The following is a 21,318-nucleotide window of genomic DNA, read 5'->3' on the forward strand; positions in this document are numbered from 1 at the left end:
AATATTCATTTGTACTAGAGGCAGCATTTGAGTTCGAATTATTTTGGGACAGACCAGTTCAGAGTCTCCTTGACTCACCGTTATTCGTGGAGCCACTTTCCTTTCACTGACATGAACAGCTCAGATACAAATTGAAATAAAAACCCATTGTGATCTCTCTACTGTGCAACTGCCAGGTGGTGTTGCAATATTAATCATGATGTTGTTGCAAATGTTGCCTCGCGCGTGCCTTCCTGAAGAGCCACCTTGTAATCGACAGTCCCATTTTCTCTCCGGCTGGAAAGGTTTCAAAAGGTGTAATACCGCTTCAATCAATTTATTGAAAGTGTTTCAGCAGGTAGGCAGGTGGAAAACCTTATCATTATTGCCGCCTGTGAGATTGGGGAGGAGCAGGCACAAATACCCACCAGCAGCCTGTAATCATGATTTTCAGAGACATCCCTTTGAACTGTTAGTGCCTCCACCTTCCCTCCCCCACACCATAACCGTGGTGTTTCAGTCACATCTCTGTACTTCCAAGCATCTTTCGAGTCTCTCCACAATGTCACACTTTCAGCCGTCCACGAGCTAAAAGGGTTTGCTGCAGTCTCGCAAAGACTCCAGTGACCAGACCCCAGAGAAAATATAGAGAAGATAGAGAGATAGATAAACCGAGAGCGGGAAAGTTCTTAAGATTCATGAGAAATATCGCAATGGAAATGGAAAGCCCAGAGACATGGAAGAGGGAAAACTCTTCCCATCCCTTTGAACAATAAAGATGAAAGTGGATTTACGATTACATGATGCTTTGGACAAAGGACATTATGTTTTCATGATCTGGTCGTGTCTTTGTGTGAGAGATAATATTGACTACCATCGTTGTCAATGTTGTGCAGCAAATATCTCTCCTGGACTGGTCCTGAAAGCCCAGGAGGGAAACAGGAGAACCATTGATTGGTGTCGATCAACTGCATCATTAATGAAGGTAATGAGCAGATACTCTGACGGGCCAAATGAGATTCTGCAGTGGACTGTGATTAACACAAGGGTGGGGGTTGCAATTCAACCGCCTAAGTTGAGTATTTGCGGTTCTGTCATTGAACATCATTTGGTGCAGCAAGAGACATTTTTTTCTTTTTTTTTTCTTTTTTTTTGTAAAAAATAACATATTTTGAATTTGTGCAGCATCCACACGTCTCTTTTCAAATAATATAATTCTCTAATAATGGAATAAAATACAAATAACAATAACTAATAATACTGTTATAAACGTAACCAAGACCTTTTATTTAACCAATATTTCAACGCAAAAGTGATTTAAGAGATAGCACTAGGCTCACTAGAAAGATTCCTGCAGTAAATTGACTTCCACAGCGTTTCGCTTAAATCTGGAAAATCGATTGTTCCTGAACTGGTCAGGTGGTACTGCTAGTAGCGAGGCCACGTGTCATGTCAACAGCTACATCATCGGCCCACGCCTTGTTGCACGCTTCACAAAGTTACCTGCCAGATGACTCGCTACACTAATCGAAGCCTCAACCCAGAGGACACATCGCTGGGGATCTTCCCGCTCGAGTTGTTGATTTGTTTCGGTTGTCATGCTGCCTGCGTTCTGTACTGTTGGAACACAGATAACAGTAACCAAAACGGTCCTGTCCGAGTATGAGTACCGCTGTACCACTTCACTGTTGCACGACTACAGTATGAAGAATTGGTGTTTCATGCATGACTGCCTCCTCCTGCTACTTCCTGACATTCCAGCCAACAAACAACACAAGAGATGAAAGAACAGTTGCTGCTAAAAAGGCAGAAATTAAACCAATGGAGTTCTGTGCTTCAACACAGGGAGCAGAAGTCATGGAAACCTTAACTAACTTGAATGAATTGGACGGAACTAAAAATAAGTAATCCATAATGCTTCAGAAATGCTTCTTAACTGCGTTTAGTTGTGTCCCTGATTTAACACGAGCAGTTCCAAAGGCTTGAGATAGGTTCCAGCCTTCATGGCAGCAGCTGGCTAATGACGTTCAAGTCGGAATGTTACTGCTGTCAGCGTGCGTGTTCACAACTCCCCGGCTCCGAATGACATCCATGACAACAGCTTGTTTAAACAGTGGTGATCCGTCTGTGTTTAACTGCAAGGTCGGCTTGTGATGACATACTTGAGGGTGATGCATCCCGAGCCACTGGGGGGCGCTGTCCAGAACACCTGGATGCTGGTGCGCCGGCGAGGAGTGCTCTCCGTCACCGCAGGCGGGCAGTTGGTCATAAACTGCGTTTCCTCCTCATCAATTATCTGCGGGGGAAACATGCAAACACTGATTAAGGAAGGCGTGTCTGAACATCCACTGGAACATCTGCGTGGAATTTTCCAGATTAGCTTTTGGATCAGTTTACAATAATTACCTCTCGTCAAGTGTCACAAACATAATTAGCCACAAAACCAACGTCGTTACAGATTCTCAGGTCGCAGCGTGTGACAGTGACTCGTGTAATCCAAGTCAAAGAGGGACGCAAACAAACAGAGAACGGGTGACCCCAAGTGTGGCACACTGAAAGGGAGCGCTGGCATTGTTTGAGATTAGATACGGAGGATGAGAGGAAATGAACATGGGCGATCATTTAGACCCATTTAAAAATAGTTCTGTGCTGGGGCACTTCTCTCTCCCACGTTCAAATCCCAACAACGATTATATCGAATTGTGGGTTGACAGAATAAACATTCACGGCGGCTGACTCTTACTGGAGTTATGGGGGACTTTCCTGTGGACTGTCTTCATCTTAAAAAATCCCCTGTACGATAGCAAACCTGGTGACCTTTTAAGCGCTGTGTTCTTGCTCTTTAAAGTGAGCAGAAATAACTTTGCCCAGCACCGACATCTCTTGTCATTTTAAAAGTGAAATATCAGCACTTTTATTTTGGCATTATTGATGCTTTTCTTCCTGAATACATATGAAAGAAGAAAACAGTTCACATCAAAAATATATTGATAAAAATATGGGCCACATCGACATGACATCCCTGGATGAATTCAAAGACTGAGAGAGACCTTAGGGTGTTGAGGTTGTATTGCAGGTTACCATTTATTGTGAAGTGGATCTGATGCTTGGTCACCCCACGTCCTCTGCCCACTGGTCATAATAACTGTATAGGCAAACATGACTAACTATATGTGTTTTTGTTTGTAATGTTTATGATTGTAAGAGAAAAAGTTACTTTGACAATTTCACTTCACTGATGTTTCTAACTATATTGCAAAAAATTTCCATGACAGACGTATGAGACAAGGTGATAGAATTGTCGACAGATTATCACTACAAACGGTTGCATTTTGCAGCCTGCAACACCAGGAGTAAAGTCAAAATCCACTTGTGCCCATCCGAGTTGTATATTGGAGCAGTTGGCTAAGTTTTCACCTCAAGAATTGAGAGCGAACATGAGAAAACAAAATAAGTATCTGGCTAATGAGAGAAAAAAAACCTACTAGTACTGTTGGTAAAGCTACTAAACCACTGTTATGGTCGCGAAATGAACATGCTAGCGCTAACAGTGCTGCTCAATTGATACGGTCGGACTGATATCTAAGTGAGTCATGTTGCACACAGTTTATTTTGAACGCTAACAGCCGTTTATCAACGTTGCTCATGCACTGAAAGAATCATTTGTTTTAGAAAGAGAAACAACAATCATTGTGTCAGGTCCTGATGTGAGCAATACTCCCATGACAGTCCCAGATTCTGAGTAGGGGCTGTGTGGCAGGATCAAGATTCACGTAGCATTTCCGTTACTACGCACAATGAAGCCAGTGAAAGACAAAGGGGTTTCTGTCAAGTTTACTCAAGCTTGTTTAGTCAAGTCAAGACACTGGTGACGTCTCGTCTCATCAAGTCCACATTCTTGTCAAGTTCAGTCATGTTTCCAGGTCAAGTCAAGTTTCAGTCTGACCGACTTGCATCTTGTCAAGTCAAGTTTCCACATAAGTCAAGTGTCTCCAGACAAGTCATTGTCTCGTCTTACCCCATCAAGTCACGACTTCAAGTCGAGTCACAGCCTGGTGGAGTCCTGTCTCATCTGGTCAAGTCATTGCCTTGTCTTGGTCACCGCCAAGTCAAGTTAGGTCATCACCTCATCAAGTTAAGCCAAGTCTCGTCTTGTCATCGTCTTGTCTTTTCAAGGTCAAGCCTCTTCTACGTCAGTTCTCATCATGTCTGGTTTTGTCCTCGCCCTCCATTTGTGTTGCCTGTTAAGGTTTATGTTTGCATTAAACACCATGGTTAAAATCCAATCCTGCTGTGTCTTATGCTTCAGGGTCCTTAACCCCGACAGGCCTCATGTTAGCGTCCTTCCAAGCTGATGCCGTCACTTGAGAGTCAGAGGGAACAGTTAATATTGACAAAAAAGCAGCTTGTTTCCTTTGATTTTCCCCCATATCAAATTCAAGTTTGAGCACAGTGCGAGGGAGAGGCTGTCTACAATCTGCGCCCTCTAAAACTGGAATAAGCTTAAGCCCTCTGCAACCCCATTAAGGGAATAACCGGCAGAAAATGAATGAATGAACTCTTAATTGTGTAATTACGTCCCACTGAAGAGAGTAAACAAGAGTTACGGAACGTTAAACAATTTAATTGCGAAACCAAAGTGACTATAATAGACTTCGGCATGGGCTAAAATGCACTTTTCTTAGGTTTGAAGGAACTTTGCTTTGCGATAGACTCAACAAGAATATTTAATGGAGTCCCACACTCCTTATAGCTGCGCTGGACCTCACACTCCATGGCGTGTTTAAAGGTTAAATGAAGTAAAATGAAGTTCATGTGACTAGACAGTCTTGTCCTCTGCTTCACACCTAGCAATCTGCACCTGAACATAAGATCAGGAACTTCATACTTCGACCTCTCTTTATTGTATTCCTCTAAAAACGGGCCACAAAACTGCACCGGGCTCTGAATGCCGTTAAAGCTTAATTCTAATACTGATACTGACTGTCCACCGCAGAATACAGAGCCTTCGATCGGTGACAAATCGCTCAGCATGCATTTTAATGCTGGTGTCTACAGTCTAAATAGGGGGGTTAGATAGTGAGGCAGGAGAGCGCTGTACAAACATGTGACTTTTGTGTGGATCTCAGTGGGACGGATCCTACCCCCCACACCTAGCAGTGTTTCCATGGCGCCTCGGAAGAATCCTGAGCCTCTTCAACTCTCTGTGACCCAATCACACTCCGATAACTCAGAGATATAAAACAGAGATATCAGCAATAGCACGCTTCTCTTCATTGTCCTGTTTGACCATGGTGAGCTCGACTGTGTCATCGGAAGCTAATTCTCCTGACTTCTAATTCCTACAAAAACTCACACTGCTTACTCAGTGAGTCTGCTCAATGAAAGTGCTTTTTCATTTAGCTGGGCTCCGTCCTGAGAAGGCGGAGGTGGGACACACCCACTGATTTCAAATGAGCTGTCTGTCAAATAAAGCATGACGTCTTCTATTGCGGCTGCTAGCCCTCTTTTATTTCCGTGCCTGGACGCCAGCCCACCCAGCAAGCCTCCGCTGTCTGAATGCTGAGACATTGTCTGTGTGGCCTGGACCGGTTCGGGAGCGAAGCATTTCACACATCAAGAATAAAACGCAGGGCATTAATTGAGCAGGTGACAACGGAGTGACATTGCTACGGGCGGCAGTATTCTTGATGAGCTCACTGTGGCTGATGGAGCCAGACTCTCAAAACTAATTCGAAGGAATGACTCACTATTTTTACCCACTGCACTACCTATTTCTTATACCACACAGTGCAGTCATTAACAGGCAGGTGAGAGGGACATTACACAGAGGACTTGCAGGGGTCTTATGTCATTCTGACACCGACACCACGCACAACACACAAGCTGCAAAAAACACTAGGAACACAAACAAAAAAAAATGCTGAAAAAGCTACAAAGGGGATAAAGATCATAACTTCATTGATCGATTTGGAAAACACATCAAAACACTAAAATATCACGGGGGAAATATTTCACAGAGAAATGGACCAATCCACAGATGTAGCACAGTTGTTACGTGCCCAAAAGCAGAGGATGTTCTCACCTCTGTGGGCGTACTCTAAAGGGCACTAGTGCCCTTTCTGTATTTCCTACAGAAATTAAATCCCAACTCTCAGAGTAGTTCACCAGGACACAAGATGTCGGCGGAGGGACGGAGCGATGCCGTGGCCACCTTGTTTGAATGATTCCTTTCACAGTGAACAAGCAAAAAGGTCGACAAAAATGGGCGTTAACCATGCCCACGATTATGATGCTGTTACAAGTGATCAATAACCAAAGCATTTAGAGCAGCTTAAGATTATGTTTAATTTACTTTAAAATGTAGTGAAAAACAAAAAACTAAGGGGTTTTCGGAAAGGCAAATACATGTCCTTCTCAAGGCCCAAAATGCTGAAAAGACAATAGTTAGGCACAGTTCAAAAGTCGATCCATGAAGTCTGTCAGTTTCATTCCTGATTCAATCCGGAGCGGCATTAATTCTATAATGCTTTGGGGGTCACATGACCGATCTTTCATGACATCGTATGTAGGCAAAATGAAGTTTTGTGAGTAAATCACTCAGAAATGGATGAGCCTCGTTCTTTCACACATCACCAAATGTTAAGGAGACCGGATCTTGCTAACACTCTAGATATATCGTAATACATGGGAAAGCACAGGTCTATACTATGCTACTATAAGTCTGAAATGCGTGCAAAAGTAAAACACAAAACCAAATGAAAAAAAAAAAAACAGCGCTACACTGAGTGTTACTCTTGGGACGAAAAGAAATGGACAGAAATGTGTGTACAATCCACCCACATGGAGAGGAGGTTGCTGCTGTTACGTTTTGGTTTTAGCTCTGAAAGTAGAAGTGTTTTTGGGAAGAACGATATTTGTGGGGTTGTAACACGTTAACTAGCAATACAAGAGGCTCATGGATGAGGGTGTGAGGTGGACTGGTGTGACTTGAGAGGAGTAGGAGGAGGAGGCCCGACTTGCTGTGGCAAATGCCGAATGACAAAGAAGAAGACTGTCATCACAGGTAATCATCTGACCTTGACTGTGCTAACATTGGTGACTGCCTCCACGGAGGCCAGACTACCTGTCGTCGCTCTTATCATTGTGTGCAGCAAAGTGACTAATCGTGGCTAAATGAATGAGGTGTCCCACCTTCTCGCACTTGTTTAGTCCCCAGTCACACTTCGCCAGCGTTTGCCATCTGGCTGTGCAGCGTGCTCAAGGCTGGCACTAAATAACAACAGCGTGAAATCAATTACAAGGACAAATAAAACAGAAAGAACCTCGCCAGAGTTAACAGCAGGGGCTGAAAAGTGAGGTGGACTAAAACGAAATTCTTCATTTCTCCTTCCTCCCATATTTGAGCGAGGGTATGACTAATCGGTCCGGCCCCCCGGCGGTCGAGTCAATAGCGCCACACATGCAGTAACACTGGTCAAACAGACACACACAAAAAAAAAAACCCCACACACGCTGTTAAATCCATAAAGGAAATTGACACCAGTTACAGTACATCCTCCGACAGATAAGTAATGGAGACATAACCACAATCGTTGGAGACAAGTAAGTAACAATCGTGCAGATTTTCCAGATAGTACTCTGCTTCATGTGATCTCTACGCCGAGCACATATGGAATAAGGTCTGAGATTTATGGAAAATAAATGACCTGTGATTATCACTCACACATTATTCCCTTTTCGGAATTAACAGCCCTCTAATGTACCGTCAAGAATTGTTCTTCCTTCCCCTGCTGCTCGCATTATAATTACAAATGGCCCACATGACATATTCCAGCATTATCACGTGCAGTCAACGCAGCCGTTTGCCTGCTGGCTCCTTCTCTGGCTCAGTTAAATGCTAATCAATCTTTGCAGCTACACCAACTGCACATCTCCTCAGCATATACGCGCCAGGAACCACTCCAATTTTGAAGCCGAGTGAAAAGTGTGCTCTTTAAATATGCTGCATTAAGCTTGTTTAAGAAGGTGAGAATGATCAGTAGAATGAAGGCAGCGGCGGCGACTGCTGTCTCTACTGACGCTCCTGCCAATAATGATCCAGCTGGAGTCCTTGGTATCTTGTAATCTGGATACATCGTGAATGGTATTTGGGGTAAACAAATCACCCAATGACCCCCATATGTATTGTACATCCATATCATGGTATCAAGCACGTTCAAAGGCAGGCCCATGGGCCAGTGGCGGTCGGTGCTCAGAGTGACCCACAGCTACTGTCATTGAACAAGAACTGCTACAACATTTGAGGTACTAAGTCACCGCTTACTCTCAGTACAGCAAATAGCTTCCTGTCAAGTGAAGTGGCTGTTGGAGTCTTCCAATTTCATATTAAAACCAGATCTTAAATGCAGTTGATGTTGTGGCCACTGGAGTGAAAGCTGGCCCCTGACTGAAAGATTGCCCTTGTGTTCTGTAGGTGAAAGTCCCATTCAGTAGGGTCACTCCCAGATAAGAATCCAGCTCATATTGCACAACGTAAGACCAGCCGTCCATCGGGATTAAGTCATACAGTGGTTCCCAGCCATTTGATGCGAACAAGGAAACTGCACCCATGCTAACTAATATTGGACAGCCAGCACAACAGCAGGATCATCCCAGCACCACCCATGGCTCAAGTCCGGAATAGTATTCGGCTGATTGTGAAACCGTCCACGATCATCAACAACAGCGTACACAAACTTCATCAGTCCCTTTGGTTGTTTTTATCTCACCTGGAAATTCCCTATATAGTCCTCGTCCTTGTCTCCCACGGTGCCCTCCTTCAGGGCGATGAGAGTGAACCCTCTGAAGTAGGAGGGGCTGGATGCAGACAGAGTCACTGAGCGGAAGGGAATAAACAGCGCTTGTCAGAGCTGAAAGCAAAATCTCCCACCCACATTGCAGATACAAGAAAACACCTGCGTGATGTACGATTTCAATTAATAATTCTCACAATTTCACAGGAGATCATCAAGATTTAGTTTCATTAACTCGGCACGACATGACGAATGTGTGTGAACTTGCAGGCAATTAGATGTAACTGAGCGTGACGTTTCATTTTGCTGACAATAGCTTTCAAAGTGCCTCCTTTGTCACATCCCTGAGACAATTAAATCACTTAGAAAGTCAGGGGAAGATTTGAGGTTCCCGCTGCTGGTGGCACGTGGAAGCAGCGCTAATAACATTTTAGATCAGACTGATAGAACAGTCTCCAGACTCATTGTTCTTTTAAGACTTATGACTTAAGATTAAGAAACTGGCAATTTAAGGGGAGAAGCTTAAGCTAATGTATATCATTAGCTAGAACTCAAAGTGACCTTTTAGGGCTGTGAGGTTTATTTTCATTGAATAGTCCATTACAGGACAACACAGTATCAGTCGCCCGTTATATTATTGGAAAGAAAACTAAGTGTCACGCACGTCTGAGGTTCCTCACTGACTCCACCTCTTTTTTTCTTGCATGTTCAAGCTCAAATCTGCTTTCCGTTATTTCATGTGACTCCCTTCCATCTGATTTTCGGATTTCCTTTATTTGGAAACTGCGCAAGATGTAGTTTTTCGTGTGCTTCAATTTCAGCCAGCTATGTTTTACTTGTGTGGGCCACATATAGTGACCTGACCTGTCCTCAACTTGTGGAGGACATCGATAAAGCTACAGTCCAAAAGGCCATCAGTACATGCAAATTAGCATTTACTTTAATATTAATTCATGTTGTTGAAGTTAGAGTAAATGTTGTGACAACATTTTTGCTTGTTCAGAAACACAAACTTTCTCCTTTCTTTGAGAAAAACCATATGATAGTACTGTAGATTCCACTGGAAAATAACCTCTGTCAATACATAAGTAGAAACCCAACGTCACGTACATATATATATGTATATATATATATATATATATATATATATATATATATATATATATATATATATATATATATATATATATATATATATATATATATATATATATATATATATATATATATATATATATATATATATATATATATATATATATATATATATATAGACAAGGAAATCAATAATATTGCCCAGTTTGAAATAATAAGTGAGTTACCAAGAAGGAGACACAAAAGATCCTGACTCCAGAACTGACTTTTTCCACCGTAGTTGTATATGACATCATTATTTATCAGTTCTGCCAATCGACCCCATGTTGGTTATGATGCAGGAGCATCAGTAAAGTGCTCTCTGCTGACACCCTCTGGTCAGTAATAATACAATTCAGCTGAGTGCGTGTATTGAAATAGTGCTGAACATGCTTTGAAAATCTGCAAAACAGCAATTTATTAAATGCATATTAGCCAAATTACTATTGATAATTCGTTAATTTATATTTAAATATTTTTCCCATATTTTGTTCATGTCAGACGCCCCTTGTCATAAAAGAGATAGACACAATCTTGGAAAGACAAAGTGTAAAAACATCCAGCTGTTTGTGTTTAACAACCATAGAAGTAGACAGTCAACAACTTTACAACTTGTATATTTGCTTTCCCCGACATGGAGACGTTGCTGCGCATACTTACCTCTGTATGTGCTTCCAGGCTGGTAGCTCTCCGGATCTCCTTCTACTCGCAGCCGAAACTCATTGTTCCCGTCTTTTCGGTTGCTCTGCGCCCGCAAAATGGGGCTGCAATAGCCGTCGGTCTTGCCGGTTTTGTCGGACGGTTCCTCGGTGAACGGGTCGCCCGCTGCTGCGGAGAGGAAGCAGATGAGGAGCATCAAGCTCCGGCGTTCCCTGCTCCGTCTCATTGTTCCAACACCTGCCCCAGTTTAAACACTAAAACCAGACGTCTTCGGACGAAAAAAAAAACACAGCTTCGATCCTGGATTTGAAGAAAGTTGTCAACTGCTGGAGGCCAGTTGTTGTCACCTAGAGAGCCATCCTCTTGTGAGAGGGAGAGAGCGAGAGTCCGCAGGGCAGCAGGGGTCCGGCGAGTGAGCGTCTGTCTCCACCACCGCAGCTATTTACAAACCTACAGCCGAGGAAAAGCCACAACTCACAAAAGCGAGGACAAAGACAAACATTCCTACCAACGGCTGCTCAGATGAGGCATCGCGTTTGAGATATGTGGATCCAAGTGAGACGCACAAAAGGAGCGATATAGCGCGCAGAACGGTTGTCAGGGCGACTTGTCAAACAAGCGGTTATTTGCCAATGTTGACCGGGTTCATCTGCTGGGGGTCCACCTGCACTGCTTTTACATTAACTCGCACTTATTTTCAATTGTAGGAATATAGAATTCCAATAAATGAGTTGGCAATCATAAAACATAAAAACAGTTACAAACAAACTGCTGACACTGTGCATTATTGTGAGCAATAAAACCCAGAATTAGAGAAAAAACTCAAGTGTACTGCAGTGGAACTCCTTGTGTTGGTCACCTCAGATGTGAAATCCCAGTATTAACTGTAAACTGTGAAGTTCTTTTAACAAATGAACGACTTCAAAAGTAATCAGGGGTTTCTCCTCTCACTGAAGTTTGAATCTCATTCATGAGACGTGTAGTTTAGATTTAACGTTCATGGGTTGTATTCACATCTCACTGACATAGCTATGGCTTGCAGGTATTTCACAAAGACTGCATGTAGAAAACTGTTAAATATTATAAAAAATATACGTTTGGATGATGAATAACATCAGCATTTAATAAAAAGTTAATTTAACAATTTCTAATACTGGAAATTAAATTCAAAATATCAGCTATAAATAACCAATGAAATCATTAGTCCTTGCTCCCAGCTGTATTATCTGTTTTTTTTTTTTTAACTCCCGACTCTGCTCCATGGCAATTAGAGTGTTATTATACAGGCAGGTTTCGGGACTGGTATAAATTTTTCAGGACACAGTGTCACATTATAAAATGGATGTCCGCCAATCATCCGTCCTCATTATGTTTGAGTCAAAATGTTCATGCAGCTGACAGCATGAACACACGGAGACAGCTTAATGGCATCCCTACACACTTTAATATTAAAAATGATAATGATCTTGATCATAAGGCTTCTTTTATAGAGCACCTTTTGAATGCAGTTTACACATTATCCAACAAGACATTACATAAATGCAAGCCAGGAAAAGTAGGTTTTTAAGCAGAGTTCTGGTAGTGGAGGTACAGCTTGTGTTTCGGATCTGTTCTGGCAGACTGACTTCAGGAGCCCGGACAGAAAAGGCTCTGTCACCAATAGATTTCAATGTAGACTCCGGGACCACTATAAGGGAACCACCTGGACCAAGGCTCTGCTCTCAACCCCTTCTTGTTTGCCATGGTGATGGACAGGTTGACTGATGAAGTTAGACAAGAAGACCCTTGGACAATGATGTTTGCAGATGACATTGTGATCTGTGGTGAGAGCAGGGAGCAAGTGGAAGATAAGCTAGAGAGGTGGAGGTTTGCCTTAGTAAGATGGAATACGTATGTGAATGAGAGGGAGCCAAGTGGACAGGTGAAGTTACACGATGCAGAGATAAAGAAGGTGGGGGGTTTGAAGTACTTAGGCTCAACTGTCCAGGGTGATGGAGAGTGTGAGAAAGAGGTGAAGAAGCGGGTGCAGGCAGGATGGAATCATTGGAGAAAAGTGTCAGGTGTGATGTGTCACAAAAGGGTGTCGGCAAGGATGAAAGGGGAAGTGTCCAAAAGGGTGGTGAGGCCAGCAATGTTGTATGGTTTGGAAACAGTGGCACTGAGGAAAAGACAGGAGGCAGAGCTGGAGGTAGCAGAGATGAAGATGCTGAGCTTCTCTCTGGGAGTCAGCAGGATGATGATAGGATCAGAGGGACAGCACATGTGCTCAGGTGTTTAGGAGACCAAGTCAGAGAGGTTAGATGAAGATGGTTTGGACATGTACAGAGGAGAGAGAGCCAGTACATTGGTAGATGAAGATGTTGAGGTTGGAACTGGCAGGCAGAAGGTGGAGAGGAAGGCCAAAGAGGAGATTCATGGAGGTGGTGAAGGAGGACGGAGGTTTATAGGTTTGAGAGAAGAGGAAGCAGAGGACAGGGTGAGATGGAGGAGGATGATCCACTGTGGCCACCTCTGAAGGGAGAAGCTGAAAGGGAAAGCAGACTAGAAGACACCCACCTGAGGAACTGAGGATTGGCTTGTAAGGGGTCAGCACTTCTACAACGGCTTTAAAAGTGATCAATAAAACATTAAAGTCAATTCCAAAGTGTACAGGGAGCCAGTGTGGAGAAGCACAACAGCACCCCGTTGGTGCCTCTGACGGCCTTGCACTTAGCGTCTTCTTCCAGCTATTATCTCTGCAGCCACATGTGCACAATTACGCATACACACTGCACCTTCCATGCTCAGAAAAAACCCCAATCCGAATTGCAAAATGACCATCATGTTTGATGAATAAATGATGTGGCTACATGAATTGAATTTCTAAGTGGTGGATAAATGTCCCAAATTTGCACCTTTAAAAGGCCTGCACCATATGGTTTTTAGCATGAGCCAACATTTTAAGGTGACTCTCAGACACACAGACTCTCTCTGCTTGCTCGTATGTCGAAGTGACATGTCAGCAGTGACAGCCCTTTAACTCCCACATCCATCAGTACAGTATTTCTGGACAGATCTCATCAATCTTCACTTTTTTCCCCATGCAGTATTTCTCTTCCACTCCTGTGAGTTCTCGGATGTGGTATTCCAAACACTCGATAGCATCAACGGTTGAAGCGCACAACTCTTGAGGCAGCCACGTGGATTAAGGAGGGTGCTTCCTTAAATCTGTCAAGCACGTTAATGCATTTAGATTCTTCACAAATATAAGACTTAATCTGGGCAGCAGGGTGAAACACTGGTGAAGAATGCAGCGGTAAAATGTCATGTATACATGAGATACCTCAGAGGGATTATAGCAGTGCAGTTTTTGCGTCACTGTTTTACTCCCAGGGATCTAGATGCGACATGTGAGACAACGTTTGGAGGCGATGAAGTGAAATCTCTCCATGTAATCCGTCTTGTTCCTTAGAGCCATAATCTTGCTCAGCAGGTAGGCTTCATACTGTCCCTGATGGGATTTTGCTACACCCACCCACAGAGTTTATTTCAGTCCTGAAAAGGGTCAGCAAGCATGTAATGAGAATGCAGCCAGTTTTGATGGGCACTGACAAATAGAACGCGGCTGCATCCTGTGCAGCTGGATTGATGGATGAATGGATGATGGGTGAGGAAAGAAAGAGTGAGGAGCGCAGGAAACATGAAGCGTGAATGCATTTAGTCTCTCAGGGATACTGTGTTAAATCACTTTTGCTCCCTGGTTATTCTCTCCCATTTGTACGTGCACCTCTTATCAGATTGATTCCCACAAATGCTGCAGGATTTTTTTTATTTTTTATTTTCAGTTCACAAGAAACTGCATAATGATAAGAGCGTTCAAGTGAAATTACAATTACATGATAATGAGCCGACATCGCAGGTCATACTTTTATCTGCTTTTGATGTTTGGTTCATTTAAAGGGATGAAAACATTTATATCTAAACATGTTTTCATATTTGCTAGGAGACAGTGTTTCTTCATTAAGACATAGTCTGTCACCAATTGCTAAAAAACACCAATTTCTGCGAAGCAGAACTAGCGTGTCAACATTATTCACTGGATCCGCTCGACAACAACTGTTATATCAGTTGAACTTCACCACTTTCAGCTGCAAGTGCATTTTTCTCAGCCAAAATCTAGCAAAAATTTGGATGAGTGCAGGGAGAAAATTGACCCCTCACCAGCCGCTCTCTGCCATCAGATTATGTTTCGCAGCCTTTGTACTTCAAATAGGAATGACATCATCACACCAACGTCCTTACTATTCAAAATGTCTCTCACTTGCTCCACATCTCATTTCCTGATCTGATGAAGCAGATTTTGAATCTTGTTCCGTTGATTATGACTCATCAGTGGGGTGAGTCTGACCGGAGGATTCCGCACCTTCATGAGACTTAAGTTGTGAGACGTTATTTTTAAGATCCACAGATGGTTTTTTATTAGTTCTGATTATTACGATCATTTTTGTTTCTTGTGTCGTCATACTTTCACCTACGTCCAAGTCTTTATCACAATTTAGAAATTTAATTAAAATGTAAAGTTGTAATGATACATAAGGAACATTTCAGTGCTCAGTTAGTATCAAATGATTATTATTATTTTATGTATTTATTTATTTATTTTATGCAGGCAGAATCACAAATCATAATATTGTCACAATAAATTGCACTTCATTTTTTTGGCCAAATCGTTCAGCCGTACTTCTAATAATAATTTATGTCCCGAACCTTTTAACAGTATCCCTTCAAGCCATCTTCATGTTCTCTTTTTACTCAAATTAATGAGTCAACATTACCTCAGCTTTATTTCCTGAATGCCTCCAATACCCCAAAAATCTGCAAGTGATGTATAACATGAGATCCAGAGCAGTATTCCATTTTCCAGTGAGCAGAAATATGTTAAAACATTTCAAGGAAAGACCTTTATCATGTGTTTATTCCCCTTAAATCTAGTAATTGATGGTCTGTTGCTTTTTTAATATGCTGAGAGGCACATTGCGAATCCTTGTCCTTGAAAGTTCTGAACATATACTTGAATGATTAAATTATAGAAAAGTGGTCTTGAGAGCCTAATGTAAAAAGAGCTGCCTTTCAGTCGATATTTTTTCTTTGGAAAGAAAAAAGAAAGAAGAAACGGGAACTGGCGTCACAAACAGTAATTTGTAATAAGTATTCTAAAATGGTCCTGGAGAGGAGCGTTTAGCTCTCACAGCTCCAGCAGCCAATCGGAGGCTGTGCACAGGGATCCCTTTTAAAAGTCACTTTAAACTGACCTTTTTCTTTTTCAACTCCAGGAAGTTTAGTTTACCAAGAATATTAACGGCGCAAAAACGAAATGTTTGGGGTCCGGTTCAGATAGGGGTATTTTCAAATGAGGATACGATTATTTCTGCTGCACATTTAACAGATTTAATACCATCAAGTCTGGCCAGAACTATTTACACAGCCATTCATCACTGGAGAGAAGAATGGTCTGGCATAGTCATATTACTCATTCTGTTTCTGCCCTGGCTTGTTTGTCCTTCTTTAAAGCAATCACCATTGTCTGGGAGGCTGCTAAGCCCTGGATGCAGCCGCAGTGCTGCTGGCAAATCTCTGCTAAATCCACCGCAAACAGTCAAACATATGCTGGCAATCCAAGATGACTTTGCCAGTGGAGGTTGCTGTCGTTTCCCGGTGAAACATTCTAAAACTGAGATAATGGGAGATAATGAATGCCAACAAAAATTGTCAACAACAACAACAATCTAAAATCAGACGCGCTCAGGGACGGAATGAGCTGTGTTTAAACAAACACTGGATACAATCAAATCAAAATAATCGAAACTGCTGCTGATGAAAACGCTCTGCCAAGTTTGATATAAGTGGGTGCGGTAACAGTCACAAATAACTCATAGTGAATAACAAATTATGCAGCCATTATGCAGAACATAGCTTGAACATAGTATAGAATCAGTATAGAAGTGTGTGTCACTTGATGATCAGCCGATAGTATAAACTGAAGCAGTTCTTCACCTCCTGAACAGCAGAGAACACAGAGAGATGACGGTAAACAAAGCTCCTTTTCAATTACAGAGGTAGTATGGAATATCTGCATCATTATTCTGTCTTCCACTGCATTGCCTCACGGTCAGACTTCTAAACAGAGTGTAAATATGGTTTAAAATCCAATATTGATTTTAATCTTTGCATTATAAAAAACATTCGAAAGACTAAATTAAAATGCCTTTTCTAAAGTGAATGTAGATGAAAAGCTTTATTACACATTTAAACGACTAAATATTGTTTAGTTTGCCAATTGCACAATAAATCACAATGGTGGCCATATTCAAGTTTTTATTTCACCTTATTTCAACTAAAGCTCTTTTCATGTGTTGAAAATATTTGTACATGAATTTCAATTTGATAAGAATATCAAGTACATTCAGAGTAGTGGAAACTCTGAACATTGTGTAGTGAAAAACATCCCTGAACCAAAGCAAACAGATGCTTTTGTTTGCTTTTGTTCAGGGATTCCTCCATGTTTGTTGTTGTTGCTATCATCCTAGCTGCCTATATATATATATATATATATATATATATATATGTATATATGTATATATATATATATTTATATATATATATATATATATATATATATATATATATATATATATATATATATATATATATATATATATATATATATATATATATATATATATAATTAAAATGTTTGTTTGTGGGCAGTGCACTTTGGATTAAAGGATGATTCCAGCTGTTAAGAAAACAAAATACAACTGACTACTACTTGTCCACCTGAAATATGATCCTATTATTTATAGATTTGACCAATCATCAGCTTACATTTCATGAGTCAGCACAATTTGTGTTAAAATGATATCATTACATTCAGAAAAGTTCAAGCTAACACTTTAGATTGGGGAACACATTAACTATTAATGAAGAAATCACGTTTATTTCCGATGAATGCTTGTTTTTTTCAGCATGAACTTTCGGAGACTATTCCGTGGTAAAATCTAGTGAGTCTTAACAAGTCACTGGTTAATACTTTATAATGATTAATTACTGACTAATATGTTGCAAATACAATTATAAATAAGTGGTTTGTTCAGGGTAATAAATGCTCCCTGTTCTGTACTAACATAAGGTGAGTGATCAGTGATGCGCCCGAGTCAATTGTCCCGGACACTCTCACACTCTTGTGACCCAGCTAGAGTGGATGAGCCCTATAGTTGGGTGAAACTCATTCATGGCTTCTCTGCACACCTCTTGTTCCATATGACACACCTCATTTTCTAGTCTTATGTTGGCAGGAGAAAACGAAATCTCTCTCTGATCAAGGACAGAAGCGCATGTACAGGTCCTCCAACACAACTGCGGCAATTACCTCAAAGGTCCTCATACTTCTTCATTCGACGCTCCAGCTTGACAATGCTCTTTGTAGCACCCGACACTGCGAATGGGATATGCTGAGGGAAGTTGAGCTGCTTGCACTGGTGCGATGTAGCACTGGGTGTTTAGCCATCTCCTCTACCGCTTCCTCACCGCTGACAGCTAGAAAGGGCACTGCAGATCCTCTCTGCTGGGTTCTGATCATTAGTGACCTTCACTCAGGCTTTGGGCGACTCAAATGTCCTCCTCGGTGCCTTCTCTCAAGCAGAGCTTGCATGTCAGTTTATCAGCAAAGCTTAAACAGTACATGGTGGAGCAGACAAGAAAGATACTGGTGATGATTTCTCGGGCCAAACCTTTGTGGTCATCCTCATAATAAAACACCCGAGACACGTCAGTGCTGGTTCCCATTGTGGCCTAGACAGGCATTCTTCTTTCTGATGGGCTTTGTTGAATTGTGAAGATTTCAGTCTGATCTGACCAGGACAACAACGGGCAACAACTGGAGCAGGCATGCTAACACACTCCACCTCCTACCAGCTCCAGACACTTTACAGTCTCCTGATTTTCACAGTTGACTGACTAGCCCCAGAAAAAAACACTGCGTGAACCCTTGATGCCACTAAAATCGTCTGTTTTAACAAGGCCAAGTTTCCCATCTGGTGCTCTCTCCCACCAGGGGCATTGCTGAGGAAAGCTTCTCCCCCACGGCTGGATTCAATTGTTCATGCGATTGCTCAAGGATTGCAACGCACGATAAGGCTGGGGCACAATGAACCAGTAAAAGGTTGTTCTCCATGTCTCGTAGGCTCTTTATTTGAACGCTTTCCTCATCATCTGCGGCGTAAAAAGTCGAGTGAGATTGTGTTTCATCCGACCATTTGACTGTGCACAGTGAGAATAGTGAGCACCGTCATTGACAAGGGTGCAAGTGGTCATCCATAGAGTTAAAGGACAGCCATTTCCATGATGTGGCATTGAGGTTTTTTGGCAGAACCTGAGGTCAGAGACCATTGCCAGTTCCAACCATCATCACAGGAGGCCAAATCGTACTTGGTGGAACACGTGAACCTTATTTCATGAATTTTATTTGCACCACCATTGGGCATACTTATAAGTACATTGAAAGAATGTTTAAATTCGTAAACAAACTTAATGCATTCTGTGGGCTTTGGAGACAGATGACTAAAAATTATACTAGTACATTGGTCCTTCCTGGATCAACGGCCATTTGGATAAAGTTTCCGTTATGTTGTTGTCGTTAAACCTAATGCGCTCTCTGAGAACACTGCAACTTTACACCCGCTATATGTATGCAAATATTTACAGCTCGCTTATACAGAATGGTCAGACCAAGTTTTGATATAAAATCCACGCTGCTTCAGCACTATGGGGTGCCAGAATCGCTACCATGCAGGTTAGAGTTCGGATGGGATGATGGTCATCGCCTATAAAAAAAAACACTCCACAGTTACAATAATATTTTCCAAATAGACTGGTTCAATTATCTTTAGATCATGTCAACAAGAGGGGGCATGGTGCCGCATGAGATGAAATGACAGATTGGTGATGACTGAAAATCAGAAGTCAGTATCAAGAATATGAAGGAGAAGCAAAACCATAATCACAAGCTTGCATCCACAACGTTCCTCGGCCGTATTCATTCATCAAATTAGGGAATTGCAATTCATCTGCTGCAATTGCAAGCTTTGCAATTGATAGCTGCTGCTATCAATTGCAAAGGAACACCAACTGTATATCAAACATATGAAGCAAGTTGTGGAGAGGAACTGGCAAACACATTGCACTTGCAGGGAGAAGAGCAAGGGAAAACAAGACAGAGATTAAAAGTGGTGAAAAGGAGAGTGCAGACAGGGTGGAACTAGGCGATGGTGATCTTAATGGGGAGCCTAAGTCACGCCCATTTACTTCCACCTCATGGGACCTAACTTGACAAAAGATATGAACCGGAGAAAATGGAATTTGGAATTTGACAAATACTTTATAATGCAAATATAATGCAATGCTGCTTTTCCACTGCCAGCAAAGGTTACTTTAGGTTTTGTGCGACATGTAAAAGCGAACTACAACACACATATCAGACTCTCACTCGGTAGTCGGTTGAGTGAAAGCCTGAATGTGGGACAATCTCTATAGGGTCAGAAGTGTTTAACAATATCAGCTAATGTTTGCTAGCATCTACCTTTGATAGTTCAATCCCTTTAGTGCAGACATGTCCAAAGTCCGGCCTGGGGGCCAAATGCGGCCCGTGGTCAAATATCATCCGGCCCGCAGCCTCTGTCATAAAATCTATAACGTCTGGCCCGCACATAGACTTATTAAATTCAGCAGCAGTACTGCTACCAGCATATGAAGTACACAAAGTCACACTAAAAGCTGTTACTCATTTACCCACTAGAGGGCAGCAGCACTCTGAGCGACATCACTGCGTATGACGCTTTACCCCCAATTTTCTAAAATGGCGACAATAAACAACAAAAGGAAAGTTGACTGTGAGGGCCGACGCTTCAATGATAGGTGGAAATTGGACTATTTCTTCACTGAAATACGCAACAACTGTGTCTGCCTCATTAGTCAAGAGACAGTGGCTGTTTTTAAAGAGTTCAATGTCAAGCGACATTACCAAACGAGACATGCTGACATGTACGACACGATTACAGGGAAGGAACGCAGCGAGAAATTGAAGCAACTTGAAGCTAGTTTAATCTCACAGCAGCAGTATTTCGCAAGAGCCCGAGAGTCTAATGAGAATGCTACAAAGGCTAGTTACGAGGTAGCAGCACTGATCGCAGAGCATTACAAACCTTTCACTGAACATTGAACTGTCATGGTGATATATTTCATGTTTCAAATGTAATTTGCACTCAAGAGTACAATTACTTCTTAAGTTATGTGAATATTCTGCTGCGTGTGATATGCATGTTTCAAATGAACCAAAACACATTGTTGAGATTATAATAAAAAAGCAAATGTGAAACACATAATGGCCTGCTACAATTTGTTTAAATATATTGTTGTTGTACGTAAAGAACGTCAGCCAAGGTCGGCCCCCCACATTTTTACCACACCAAATCTGGCCCCCTTTGCAAAAAGTTTGGACACCCCTGCTTTAGTGTCATCCTTAGAGCCCACAGAGTTGGATTCTGCTGTGACATCAAACTAATACATATTTACATATTTTTACAAGCAAATAAACCATAAATTAAAGGACAAATAGTGGAAACTGGCATCATTATTTATCATTTAAATTAAGGTTAAGGGCACATTTTCTTAGCATGTCACAAGGAAGTAGAAGAGAGTTCACATAGAAAGGTAT

General features: G+C 41.8%; 1 protein-coding gene across 1 annotated transcript in view; it reads right to left on the reverse strand.

Annotated features, from left to right (window-relative positions):
• Positions 1–21,318, reverse strand: part of spon1a (spondin 1a) — a 101,887-nt gene that overhangs the window by 53,046 nt on the left and 27,523 nt on the right. Inside the window, exons 3-5 of the mRNA XM_053866006.1 lie at positions 10,569–10,736; positions 8,751–8,857; positions 2,142–2,275 (exon numbers count right to left, since the gene is read on the reverse strand). Of these exons, the coding sequence (XP_053721981.1) occupies positions 2,142–2,275; positions 8,751–8,857; positions 10,569–10,736 (409 nt within the window). The remainder of the gene's footprint in view (positions 1–2,141; positions 2,276–8,750; positions 8,858–10,568; positions 10,737–21,318) is intronic.

The sequence above is a fragment of the Synchiropus splendidus genome, chromosome 5 (genome assembly GCF_027744825.2).
Source record: "Synchiropus splendidus isolate RoL2022-P1 chromosome 5, RoL_Sspl_1.0, whole genome shotgun sequence".
NCBI lineage: Eukaryota > Metazoa > Chordata > Actinopteri > Syngnathiformes > Callionymidae > Synchiropus > Synchiropus splendidus.